This window comes from Metarhizium album, assembly GCF_000804445.1.
Source record: "Metarhizium album ARSEF 1941 chromosome Unknown scaffold_46, whole genome shotgun sequence".
NCBI classification, from domain to species: domain Eukaryota; kingdom Fungi; phylum Ascomycota; class Sordariomycetes; order Hypocreales; family Clavicipitaceae; genus Metarhizium; species Metarhizium album.
The window spans coordinates 89,686-101,495 of NW_024467620.1; the positions used below are offsets into that span (position 1 = coordinate 89,686).

Below are 11,810 nucleotides of genomic sequence, written 5' to 3' on the forward strand. Positions count from 1 at the left end.
TTAGTTCTCTTTACTTATTACTTATATTTTAATTTAATTAATATAATAATAGCAGCAGCTGCTACTGGCAGCATTAATTCCTTATAGTAGTTTAAATCTTAGCCTATATACACTCTCTTTAAATACTTAGTGCTAGAGGCATTATAGAGGTTATTAAAGCTGCTATAGCCTAGTAAGGGCGGCAAATTCAGAGGCAGATTTAAGAGGTTATAAGGGCTTTTATTAGGCATTATAATATTATTAAAGAAGGAAAAAAGCTGCTGCTTATTAACAATTTATATAGCTATAGCGCTATTAAAAAATCTATTAATTTTTAATAAAGCTTTTTAGTGTTAAGTAAAGCTGCTATATATCTATACTGAGAATGTACTATAGGGCATGGCAGCAGGGCTGACCGCAGAAAAATTAGGGCGTGGTGGAGCAGTGAGCCCGCCGAGCAATTCACCTGACCTATAGCCCGAAGGTTCGCGGCCTCAACTGAAAAGCTTGGACCCCACCACGAAAAGCCTAACATCGTCATCCGGTAATAGCTACGAATTTGCAGTTTCTCCCCCTTAGATCCGATTCCATGGAAAGCTGGCTAAAAGAATCCGGAGCGGTGGGCTTGGACAACCTGGAGCTTGCCGATTTCCCAACCACCGGGCGTGGTGTCAGAACACTGAAGTGTTTCAAGGAAGGAGAAAATATTCTCACCATTCCAAGTGGCATTCTCTGGACGGTCGAGCATGCATATGCTGATTCCATTCTTGGGCCAGTCCTTCGCTCAACAAGTCTACCCCTGTCTGTTGAAGACACGTTAGCTATTTATATTCTCTTTGTCCGATCGCGCAAATCGGGATACGATGGCCCTCGAAACCACGTGGCGGCGTTACCTGCGACCTACTCTTCAAGCATCTTCTTTATGGAGGACCAGTTAGAAGTTTGCGCTGGGACTTCACTGTACACCATCACAAAGCAGCTGGAGCAACGTATCGAGGATGATTACAGGGGTTTAGTCGTGCGAATGCTCGGACACTATCCAGATCTTTTTCCACTGGACAAATTTACCATCGAAGATGTAAGTAATTTGCGCATGTGATAGGTATGACTCATCAACTACTAACGCTTCTTTCCCTGCTTTTTAGTACAAGTGGGCTCTTTGCACCGTATGGAGCCGTGCGATGGATTTTGTGCTGCCTGATGGAAAGTCGATTCGACTTTTGGCGCCCTTCGCGGATATGTTGAATCACTCGTCCGAGGCTAAGCCATGTCATGTCTACGATGCCTCGTCTGGAAACTTATCCGTCCTTGCCGGAAAAGACTACGAAGCCGGGGATCAGGTATGTCTGTCTTGTTGTCTGAGGGTACCAACCTATGTGCTTACTTGGGACTATTCTTTCAGGTTTTTATTAAGGGAATTGCTACACGGGCATGACACTTTGGCTACACGGGCATGACTCTTACACGGGCATGACTTTTACCACTTCTGATTGGTCGCATACTTTCTTGGCCCCACAGATACTTCCTCGGAAAGGCGGTGTAGCCAACTTCACTAACAAGCTCCTACATCACCATGAATTGCAGTCACTTATCGTTGTGGGCGCGATTGGTCTTCTGCTATCTTGCAAGCCTGCATTTCGGATTAAACTACCGTCCTTGTACTGTTAGCCAGTAACTGTCAAATACTGGCAAAAGACGTGATGTGGTCTACTTAATTTATTGCCTCACAACGATACAATCTGGATCTTCGTCATCACTCTTAGCCAGTTCCCATTGACTCCTTGTCCTGCGAATGTTTCGTTGCGTCCTCCGTCCACTGTACCGCACGCCTGTCGTATTCCCAGCATTTAGGACTTTAGAAGGTCTACCTGGCCCTTGCTGGGCTGAGATGCCAATTTGGCCACCAGTTTGTGTGATGGTTTCTCGAGTAGCTTTATGCACTCTCCTAGCAAGAGTTGGCTTATTGAGACTTCCTGGCGGTCGACCTCGTCGCCCACTTGGTTGATTATCAGATCGGCTACTTGATGTAATAGCTAGGCTTTCTGGGATAACCTGCGCTGTATTCTTTGGCCTTCCACGTAGTGCAGTGGCAACTTTCGGGTCAAGAATTCGTCGGTATGGATCTTGAGATGCCGATTCCCGTAGTCGCCAGCGTGGGTGGACCTCCCATTTAGTGAAACGTGTGTCAGAATCTAGCTTTGCGTAGACTTTATGATAGCATGGGATTCCCAGCTCAATAGAGACCGTACAGTCGTCGTCGCAAAGTCCAATAGAGTCGGGGAAGGGATTCTTCCCCGTCGGCAGAAATTTGCGAGCAATACAGTATTGCTTGTTGATTAACCCAAGTCCTTTCGATGACATGGTTGTTCGTAGTTCACCAAGATAGTTTCCCATCGAACCTAGGTATTGTGGAGCAGTCAGGACATCATCCTGTCCACAGGCATCCTTAAAGGCACGTTCTTGGTCATGTATCATATCCTGCATTGCCTCGACGAGTCGGTAGAGGTGGCTCATGCCATTTAATAGATAGCTTTTGATATTATTGTTGCTTGCTTCTGTGCCGGACGTAACTCGGATTCCGAAGTTACGATAACGACGGATAAAGCAACGTGCCCATTGAGCACTAACAGGCATATAAGTCGAGTAGAGGTATTGTAAGATCGCTCGTTGGTCGTCGAACTCTTTACAAAGATCTCTCCATGCCTGCTCAAACGCTTCCTCAGTCTCGGCATAGAGAACCTTTTTCCACATTAAAACAACGCCTTGGTAAGTATGAGGAATCTTATCACTACTCGACCGATCTTCGATCAGATGCTTATCTGTAGTGCTCAACCCGCCATCCGCCTGTGAGGGAATGTCTTCACTGTCACTAGCGCTAGGGCTAGTAGTACTGTCCTCACGTTGGCCCGTCCACCTAGTCTTCGATTTAAGCAAAACGTTTGAAAGGATATGATGAATACAAAGCTGTTGCTGTGCATTTGGAAACTGATCATTAACGGCAGCTTTCATAGCCTTGTCGAAGTCTGTGATGATGACATCTGGTTCCCTGAGTGAGTGTTTTGTAATGAGCTTGCGAACACTCTCTGCAAGGAATTGGAACCCCTCCCTCCTCTCGTTATCTATTAAGCCAAATGCAGCATTGAACACAGTTCCAAGACAGGTTTGGCCAGTAGCCTGGAATAAAGGAAGCTTGAAGCGATTAGTGTTATATGTGTTATCAAAGCTAATAACCTCGGGGAAGCGCTTCCACATCTGTAGACAGTACGGAAAGGTCCAGACAAGACCAAGCAGTCTATCTGGATCATCATCGGCCCATTTCGCGATGTATGGGATCTTCTTCTCATCAAAGAGTTTGATCAATGCCGCAGTAGGTGTATAGCCATTTAGCTTCTCTCGGTTAATGAACGAACGGGCATTATAGATATCCTTCCGCAGGAGTGTTGTATCGGGGAATTGCTCCTCAACCATAGCAGCTACATCACTGGCTCGAATACCCGCGCGACGGCTTGCTGACTCGATGGTTGCTTTAACTGGTGTAGTAAGGCGGCGGTGGGAAACATGCGCAGATGGCGTAATACTCCGTTCATGGTTATGCTGGTGATGTTTCGGGTCTCTATGTTGTCGAAGAAGCCACTTGCCTTCCTCTAGGGCTTCAGCAATTATCATCCATTTGCAATCACACTTCCGAGACCTTCGGGTTCGAAGACCAGAACCCCCCGAGGCCCGAGATTGTCCAAACCGGTCGCATTGAATGGAGTACCTAATCAACCGTCCCTTATAGGAATATTTATTCCGCCGAATAATACCAAATCCGTTCTCCTTTGCAAATGCGTTGGTTGTTTTAAAAAGAACTTCGGCCGAGGGCGCTGGGTCGCCAGGGATTATTGGGTTCGGAATTGGCTCCGGGGCGGGAGATAGAGACTGTCGCATAGGCGAGGAACTAATATTTTCGGGCGTCGGTGATATTCGAGGAGGTTGTGTGGGTGACCTACGAGGTGGAGAGTACGGTGGAGGAGAGTCATATGCTTCGAAACTTAATGGTGACCATCCCCATCTCTCTCGCCAAGCTTGTACACGTTCGTATGATCGAGCAAGGTCTACAGTTAGCCTTCGACCTTCGCCGGTAACCTCTCGTACTATGCGCATTGCGGACTCGAACTCGGCTCTTGTCCTTGTTGGGAGATGCTGGGCGGATGGGGGTGATTCGGGAGGTTCAGAGGCGAATGGATCAAATTCTGGGCCTGGTATAAGCGCTCTGACTCGCTGGCTCCATCTTTTTCCACGGAAGAAGTCATTTTGAAGATATATCTCATAGTCAGATCGAAGGCCCCATGCAGGCTCATGGCGGCCCTGTGAACCATGGGGGTGTGGGAGACTTGAAAGTGTTTGCGGGAAAGAGGCGAACAGGTTATCGAGTGCATTTTCGTCCCCGAGGCCGTAGAACTGACCGATACTCGTAGCAGAGCTACTCGCGGATTGTGGTCGGTCTTCAACTGTGGAAGGACTAGATCTGCGTCGCCGACTGGATTTGTGTCGCTTTCCTCTTTGTGATTGATCACTGGGACTAGGGCTCCGCGACCTGCGAGGAGGTGTGCGAGGCAAAGACATTGACGTCTTGAGAAGAGAACAAGATTGTAGTGAAAGAATTGGTCGCTATCTCTACAGCATAGGGTGCCGTATTATGGTTTATTAAAAGCTACGAAAATGAAGAAAGCAAGCTCGAGGGGGTCGCCCCGACTGCGCGACCACTGGGTTGCTGCGTAGTAGCTTAGCCGAAATGAAGTAATTTACACAGAAGCAAGGTTAAAATGGCCCAGGTACTTGCGGCTGAGGTGGCAGAATCCAGCGTCGTTAACAGAGACAATGCGACCAATCAGAAGTGGTAAAAGTCATGCCCGTGTAAGAGTCATGCCCGTGTAGCCAAAGTGTCATGCCCGTGTAGCAATTCCCTTTATTAATTATGGGCCTATGCCAAATAATCGGCTTTTACGTCTCTATGGCTTTGTCGCACCCGGTAACCCCAATGATAGCTATGATCTCGTTCTTGCAACGCATCCTATGGCTCCTTTCTTTAAGCAAAAGCAGAAGCTTTGGGCCTCGGCTGGACTCGATTCTACCACTACCATCACCCTCACTTTCACCGATCCGCTACCGAAAGATGTCCTTCGATACCTCCGTGTTCAGCGATTGGACGAATCAGACGTCGCTGTCTTAGCACTTCAGCAAGCTAGTACTACGGATGCCAAAATCAGCGATTCGAACGAGGTGGAAGTCCTGCGGGTTTTGGTGGAATCGACAGGTGGTCTTCTGAACAATTTCGGAACTCACGTGGAAAAGCTAGAAGAACAGCTCAAGGAGGGCGTCTATTCTTCGGGAGGAAACGCATGGGCGGCGGCACACGTTAGCTTGGGCGAACAGCGGGTGTTGAGATTGGCGAGAAAGAAGGCGGAGGATTTGTTAGCGGCAGTGGAGAGCAGTAATAGGAATGGCAGGGTTTCGCTATCGGCACAGGGGCGGTGCGCGAATTGCGAAAAGATTTCTGTGCAGTTGATGTTGTGCGGGAGGTGCAAATCGGTTATGTATTGCGGGCGGACGTGTCAAGTTGCTCACTACAGAGAGCACAAGGCAATATGTCGGGCAACAGCTTCCAAGAATGGCTATTAACTAAAAAGCATATGTGTTGCGTTGGTCACAAATATATCCATTAGCTAGTATCTATATAAAGACTAGCCTAAACTGAGCTGTAACTAAGTACGTACTGTCTGCGCCACACCTATAACTTATTTTTGGCACCACAATGCAAAAGTCGGCAAAGCGTCATCAAGCACGACTTCCCAAGGAGGCGCGCACAAGTCTAAAGACAATCCACGGCACGCCGGTACCCAACTACTCACTTAAGTACTTTAGTAGTAGTCACATGGCTCAGCATGGTTTAAAGTCTGCTGTCGCGACGCGTTCTTGAGAGGATTTAAAATCTCTACAAAAACCCAACTCCCGCGCATGCTTTCTCATCCCACAATAACCTCCCCCCCCCAACTTTCAGACCAAATTATGGGCCAACTTGACTCGAAAGAACCGCCAGAGCGGTCGGGTGAAAAGCCCAAGGCCTGGCGCCAGCTTGATGAAGAAGAAGCAGTCGCTCGAAACCTTCGAGAAAATCCCGTCGAAGAATACAGAGAGCTTCCTCCCGCTCAGCAGCCCGTGTCTGATGACGAGCTCCCCCTGCAATCGCTGCACCACCTGTTGTGGTCACATCCTCGCTATTCAGGAATTTTTGAAGCCGCAAATACAATGCCCTTCGAGATTCCCGTCGAGCCGGTGGCTGAATCGCTCAAGTTGGTGAACACAGTTCCATTCATCATCGAGGCACCGCTAAACTCAGTAGAAATATTTGAAGCCATCCTGAAGCCGTCGCATCCCTTTAAGATCCACACTGCGCGTCACGTCCAGCGTCGCTTCAATCGAAGAGGCGGACCTGGTTGGAGGAGCCTGTACTCCGAATACATTCGGCTACAGGGCCAGCTGGAGCGGCATCGCGAGATATTATATATTCGCGTCCCCGAGGATGCCTTGTGGACTCTCCGCAAGAGACTCATGGGAACCTTCATGCCCGTTTTGCTGAAGTACATATCGATCCCATGGTCGACAGGCTATCCCCTCGGCTTCCCTTACCTGTCCTTACAAAGCCCATGGGCCTTGGTGTTTCAACATAAGACGTATCCAGGGCTGCATTCGTACCATCTCTGTCTGCCTAAACTGCGTCGAGAATTGGGATTGTCGAATAGTTATGTCAATATAGAGCGCAGCTTTACGGTCGCACATTAGCTTGCATCTGCAAACGCTGCTACTACAATTTTCCTAATTTACATTCTGCTGATTTGCTGTAGCGCTATATATATCTTTATAATTATAGTTAATTGCTATATATATCTTTATAATTATTATTAACTTTAATATTATATAAAATACTTACTTAAATCGGCCGTTGAGCGCCGTCGAGTTTGCCTTTGGGCCAGACGCACCTCCGCAATCTGTGGGTGGCCATCACTCGCTGGCGGGCCAGTCGACCGGCGTGCTCGACGTGACGCAGAGCTTCGAGATACTAGTGGGCGGTTTCGACATCTGGGCCCAGGTAATGACCTTCATCTTCAACGACGGACGCCGGGCACCGGGCATGTGCGCACCCCAGAACTGCCCCTGGGTCCCGGCGTCGCCCTGGTCACAATCCCGAAGCCAGCTCGAGGCCTGGAGGGCAGGCCAGCATCGGAAGCTCCATTACCCCAGCAACTCGGTGGCCGTCCACATGACGCTCGGCTTCGGCGAGACGTTCGTCTACCTCAATCTCCTGTACTACGTGAGGTAAGAATCCCCTTCCCACAGCGGTAGCGGTCGACGGGGCTCCCAACTTGCCGCCGCCGCCCCTGCTTACGCCTTGTCAGCACCCTCATGCTTCACCGCGAGTACTTCCCCTTCCTGCCGACCCCGGAGTCGGAGCCACGGGGTCCAGTCGACCAGCCCATGCTGGGGGCGCCCGCCCCCGAGGGCTGGTGGGACGACAGCTCCCGACTCCTCTTCGGCGCGGCAGAGCACATCGCCGCCATTCTACACGAGGCCTCCGAGTGTGGCGTGCATCTCATGACGCCCTTTGCCGGGTTCTGCGCATTCTCAGCCGGCTACCTCAACCTCTACGTGGCGAAATACCCCCGAATGAACCTGGGCCGCAGCCCGCGAGCAAGCGACTGTCTCAAAATGTGTCTCGACTACCTGGAAAAGTTTCGACTTGTCTGGAAAATCGCCGACGGATGGGTAAGCCGCCCGCAAGCATGACACGACCGTGGCCACCGTTGCGCTAACATTGAGAGGGCGGCACGCGCAAGATCAAAACGATACACCATGCATCCGTGCTCTACGAGCGAGCAACCGAGGACCGGACACGATACCAGGGGCGCACACGAGCAGACTTTGATACTCTACACCAGTCTGTCCACGAGTTCCGTGTCGTGGATAGATCCGACGCGCATACTCGGGAGATTCGGGGCGCGGAGCGGCCCTCGGCGCAGGCGACTTGGCCGGTTCAAGGGCACGAGCACGAGCACGAGCACGAGCACGAGCTCGACACTAATACCTTGTTGAACCAGCTTTTCGCGGAAGTCAGCAATAACCTCGACGAGCAGGGGGCCTGGTCTCAATGGTGGCCGGCGATTGATCAGGTGGATCTTTAATGAGCTGCGTAATTACATCCGGGGTTTTTTTTTTCGTTGAAGCTTCCAATGAATGAGTGACGACCTTTGATTTTTTTGATTTTTTTTTTAAAAAGGGCTGTAATATCTGGTTTTCTATACATGTCCTATTTTTATTTCCCGGTCTAGAAAAACAGTCAACAGATAATGCACCTCTTCATATGGCTCCCCTCCCGTCACCGCCAACAAATGCATACCTGTCGCGTCAACCATTCGCCGTTTCTCCTTCCAATCACGCCTTTGCAAAGACCTTTCTCGAGTTCATCAGGCGAACAGCAAGCATAAAGAGCATGCCGACAAAAGGCGCCACAACCACGCCAAGAGGACGTTTTTTGAAGCAGCTAAAAAGGCACGTAAATGGCGTCTGGATTCTGTACTAGATCTACTAGAAATTTGGGACGAGAAGGGTGTACATTATAGGCGAAGAGGTTAATAGCGTTATTAGGTTGAAAATTGGCCCGCCTTGGTGTCCGGCCCGCCTTGCTGTCGAGCACCACCTTTGGTGGTGAGGGCTTTTGCTAGCCGAACCACATAAAGTGGGGCGGGCACGATTACAATTTTCCTAATTTGCATTCTGCTGATTTGCTGCAGCGCTACGCACGTCTTTGTAATTATAGTTAATTACTACGCACGTCTTTACAATTGTTATTAACTTTAATATTATATAAAATACTTACTTAAACTTATATATTTACTTGCACTCTCTATAAATATATATATTATTTTGCAATTTTATCTTATAATATATAAATTAATATAAAAGTAAATACCTAGCTACTATATTTTTATTATCTAAGTAAGACTTATCTTTCTTAACTTTTATATCTCTTTTTTTCCTTCTATAAACTTAAACTACTTTTATTATCTTATTAAATTATTTCTAAACTATTTATACTGCCTAAAAAAAAATATTTTATAGATATAAGTTATTACTATAATACTAGTAATACTTAAACTTAAAGAAGCAACTTGCTAATAAGCTTATCTTTAAGTTAAAATTTAATGCTATAAGTCTTCTTAAGAAGATAATAAAAGTAATAATTAAAACTAACTTAGAAATAATTCTAAGATAGCTAGCTAATTTTATTCCCTAGAGAATTATTCTGCTATTTTAAAGTAAATAGTATGCTATATAATTAAGTATAATACTAACTAGATATATATATAAATTAATTCTTATTTATTTCTTATAAATATAGCAATATATAATTAAGTTATTACTTTAAAACTATTATATTTAATTTTATAAAATTAACCTAGAGAAGTACTACTTTAAAGATAATAAAAAGCAATTAAATAATAACTTAACTTATAAGTTACTATAGAAAATAGTTTAAAACTAGTTATATAATAATTAATATTTATTTTATATAGAATAGTATCTAGACTATATTAATAGCTAAGCGCTATTATAAATACTATATAAGCCTATATCAAGCTTATATAGTAAGGCATAATGCCTTCTAAGGCAATTCTTATTTCTACTCTTATACTGCTAACTACTACTGCTATTACTACTACTAATACTATAGTTTAAACTATATATAATAAAGCTGCTGCTGCTAATACTAAAGCAGCAGCTACTATATACTGCTAACTAAGAATAGTATATATACTGCTTAAACTACTTATAAAGTAATTAGAAAAGAGATTAAGACTAATTTTAATAGAATACTGCTAAGCTGCCTGCCTAGTTGCTCTTGCTCTTGCTCTCGCTCTTGCCCCCGCTCTTGCTCTTGCTGTTGTTGTTATTATTATTATTGCTTTTACTACTGCTGCCGCCGCTATTATTGTTATTATTATTATTATTATTACTATTGCCCCTGCCCCTGCCTCTAAGCTTCTCCCCCTCTCTCTCTCTTTCTAAGGACAAGAAGGATAAGGATAAAGACATAGAAATAGTATAAACTACTTACTAAATAATTATAAACTAGTTAAGAACTAATTCTAGCTAATAGAATTTACTTAGTATATTACTAAATAATATACTCTTTATTATGCAGCTATTATACTATAAAGACAGCCTTTTTATAATTGCTAAGATGCACTATATAGTTAGTTTCTAGAGGCTTAATATAGCTTATAATATTTATATATTTATTTTATATAGTAAGTTAGTTAAGATTAAAATTAAATTAAAAATAATTTATACTAATAGCTATAGAATACCCCCCTCTTACTTTAACTAGTCTTATAAAGTTTAAGAACGTTTTTATTAGTTTAATTAGTTTAGTTAGTTTGTTTTTTATTTCTTGTTTTTCTTTTGTTTTTTGTTTTTCTTTTATTTCTTTTGTTTTTTTTGTTTTTTTTTCCTTTATTTTTTTTCCTTTATATAATAGACCAGCCCTATTAAGCTATAGCAAGTGCTAGCCGCAGTTATCCCAGTAGTTTGCCGGACCTCTTAACTGACTGTTAAGTTAAAAGAGTACGTATTAAATAAGCTGTCTACAGCTTGCTTAATCTAGCACTATATAGGTCCTGCACAGGCTTGTCCCTCTATCGCGCATTATAGTGCAGTGCATTTATTGCTGCACATCTATTAAGGTCAAGCATAGCTCAGACTATAATATAGCCCCCTTCTGTGCCTCCTATACCTCGCACCCCCTAAGGGTGGCGGTGGCCCTTGTAAGCCCAGGTTGAGTATCCCTTGCACTCTCTCTTTTTTGTGCGGCTCGAACCTGCGACCCTAGAAAGCTTGTTTAAATGTAATAGACTAGCCCTATTGAGCTATAGCGGGTGCCAGCCGCAGTCATCCTGGTAGTTTGCCGGACCCCTTAACCGACTGTTAAGTCAAAAGAGTACGTATTAAACAAGCTGTCTACAGCTTGCTTAATCTAGCACTATATAGGTCCTGCATAGGCTTGTCCCTCTATTGCGCATTGTAGTGCAGTGCATCTATTGCTGCGCATCTATTAAGGTCGAGTATAGCTTAGACTATAACACTTTGCTTTTTTTACTTTACTTTTTTTAACTTTACTTTTTTTAACTTTACTTTTTTACTTAGCTTTTGTATTTTATTTCTTTAGATTAATTGCTTAAGTTATTTTATAAATAAATTAAAGATATATTTCTCTAAGATATATCTAGTAAAGAAATTATAAATTATTTATTATTTTAGCTTAATTTAGTCTTAAAATAGTTTAGAAGTAATTTATATATATTTATTATAGTAATATCTAGTAGTTATATTTAATATATTTATTACTCTAAATAGCTATAAAGCTATATAACTAGTACTTAAGCTAGCTACTTTATAGAGGCTGCTTATTTCTATATATATATAGTTATTACTAGCCTTACTAGCTGTAGTTAAATTCTATAGTATATAGTTAAAGATATATATATAAGCACTAAGCTTTAACTACCTTTTAGTACTAGCATTTAATATATTTATTACTTTAAATAGCTATAAAGCTATATATTAGCGGCAGATACTGCTTACTATAAAAAACACCTATAAAAAACAAGGGAAACAACTGCAGCACACAAATTGCCTACAAGGAACGTTTGCATGTATTTTACATGCAAGGATTTAATATACTTTACGCTTATATTTCTTTGCATATATAATTAAGGTTAAGAGAGAAATGC

General features: G+C 44.0%; 3 protein-coding genes across 3 annotated transcripts; 2 read left to right on the top strand and 1 right to left on the bottom strand.

Annotated features, from left to right (window-relative positions):
• Positions 1 to 568: 568 nt before the first annotated feature.
• On the top strand, positions 569 to 1,414 carry MAM_08211 (SET domain protein; the record flags this gene model as incomplete). The annotated part of the gene is made up of 3 exons (XM_040827009.1): positions 569 to 1,057; positions 1,125 to 1,319; positions 1,382 to 1,414. 3 exons carry the CDS (start codon positions 569 to 571, stop codon positions 1,412 to 1,414), a joined length of 717 nt encoding a protein of 238 aa, XP_040675022.1.
• A 412-nt stretch (positions 1,415 to 1,826) lies between these two features.
• MAM_08212 (uncharacterized protein) lies at positions 1,827 to 3,447 on the bottom strand (the record flags this gene model as incomplete). The annotated part of the gene is made up of 2 exons (XM_040827010.1): positions 1,827 to 1,996; positions 2,229 to 3,447. The coding sequence occupies 2 exons, from the start codon at positions 3,445 to 3,447 to the stop codon at positions 1,827 to 1,829; spliced, it is 1,389 nt and encodes a 462-aa protein (XP_040675023.1).
• Positions 3,448 to 6,030: 2,583 nt separating this feature from the next.
• MAM_08213 (uncharacterized protein) lies at positions 6,031 to 8,201 on the top strand (the record flags this gene model as incomplete). Its single annotated transcript, XM_040827011.1, has 4 exons — positions 6,031 to 6,602; positions 6,970 to 7,338; positions 7,419 to 7,785; positions 7,842 to 8,201. 4 exons carry the CDS (start codon positions 6,031 to 6,033, stop codon positions 8,199 to 8,201), a joined length of 1,668 nt encoding a protein of 555 aa, XP_040675024.1.
• Between the last annotated feature and the right edge of the window lie 3,609 nt (positions 8,202 to 11,810).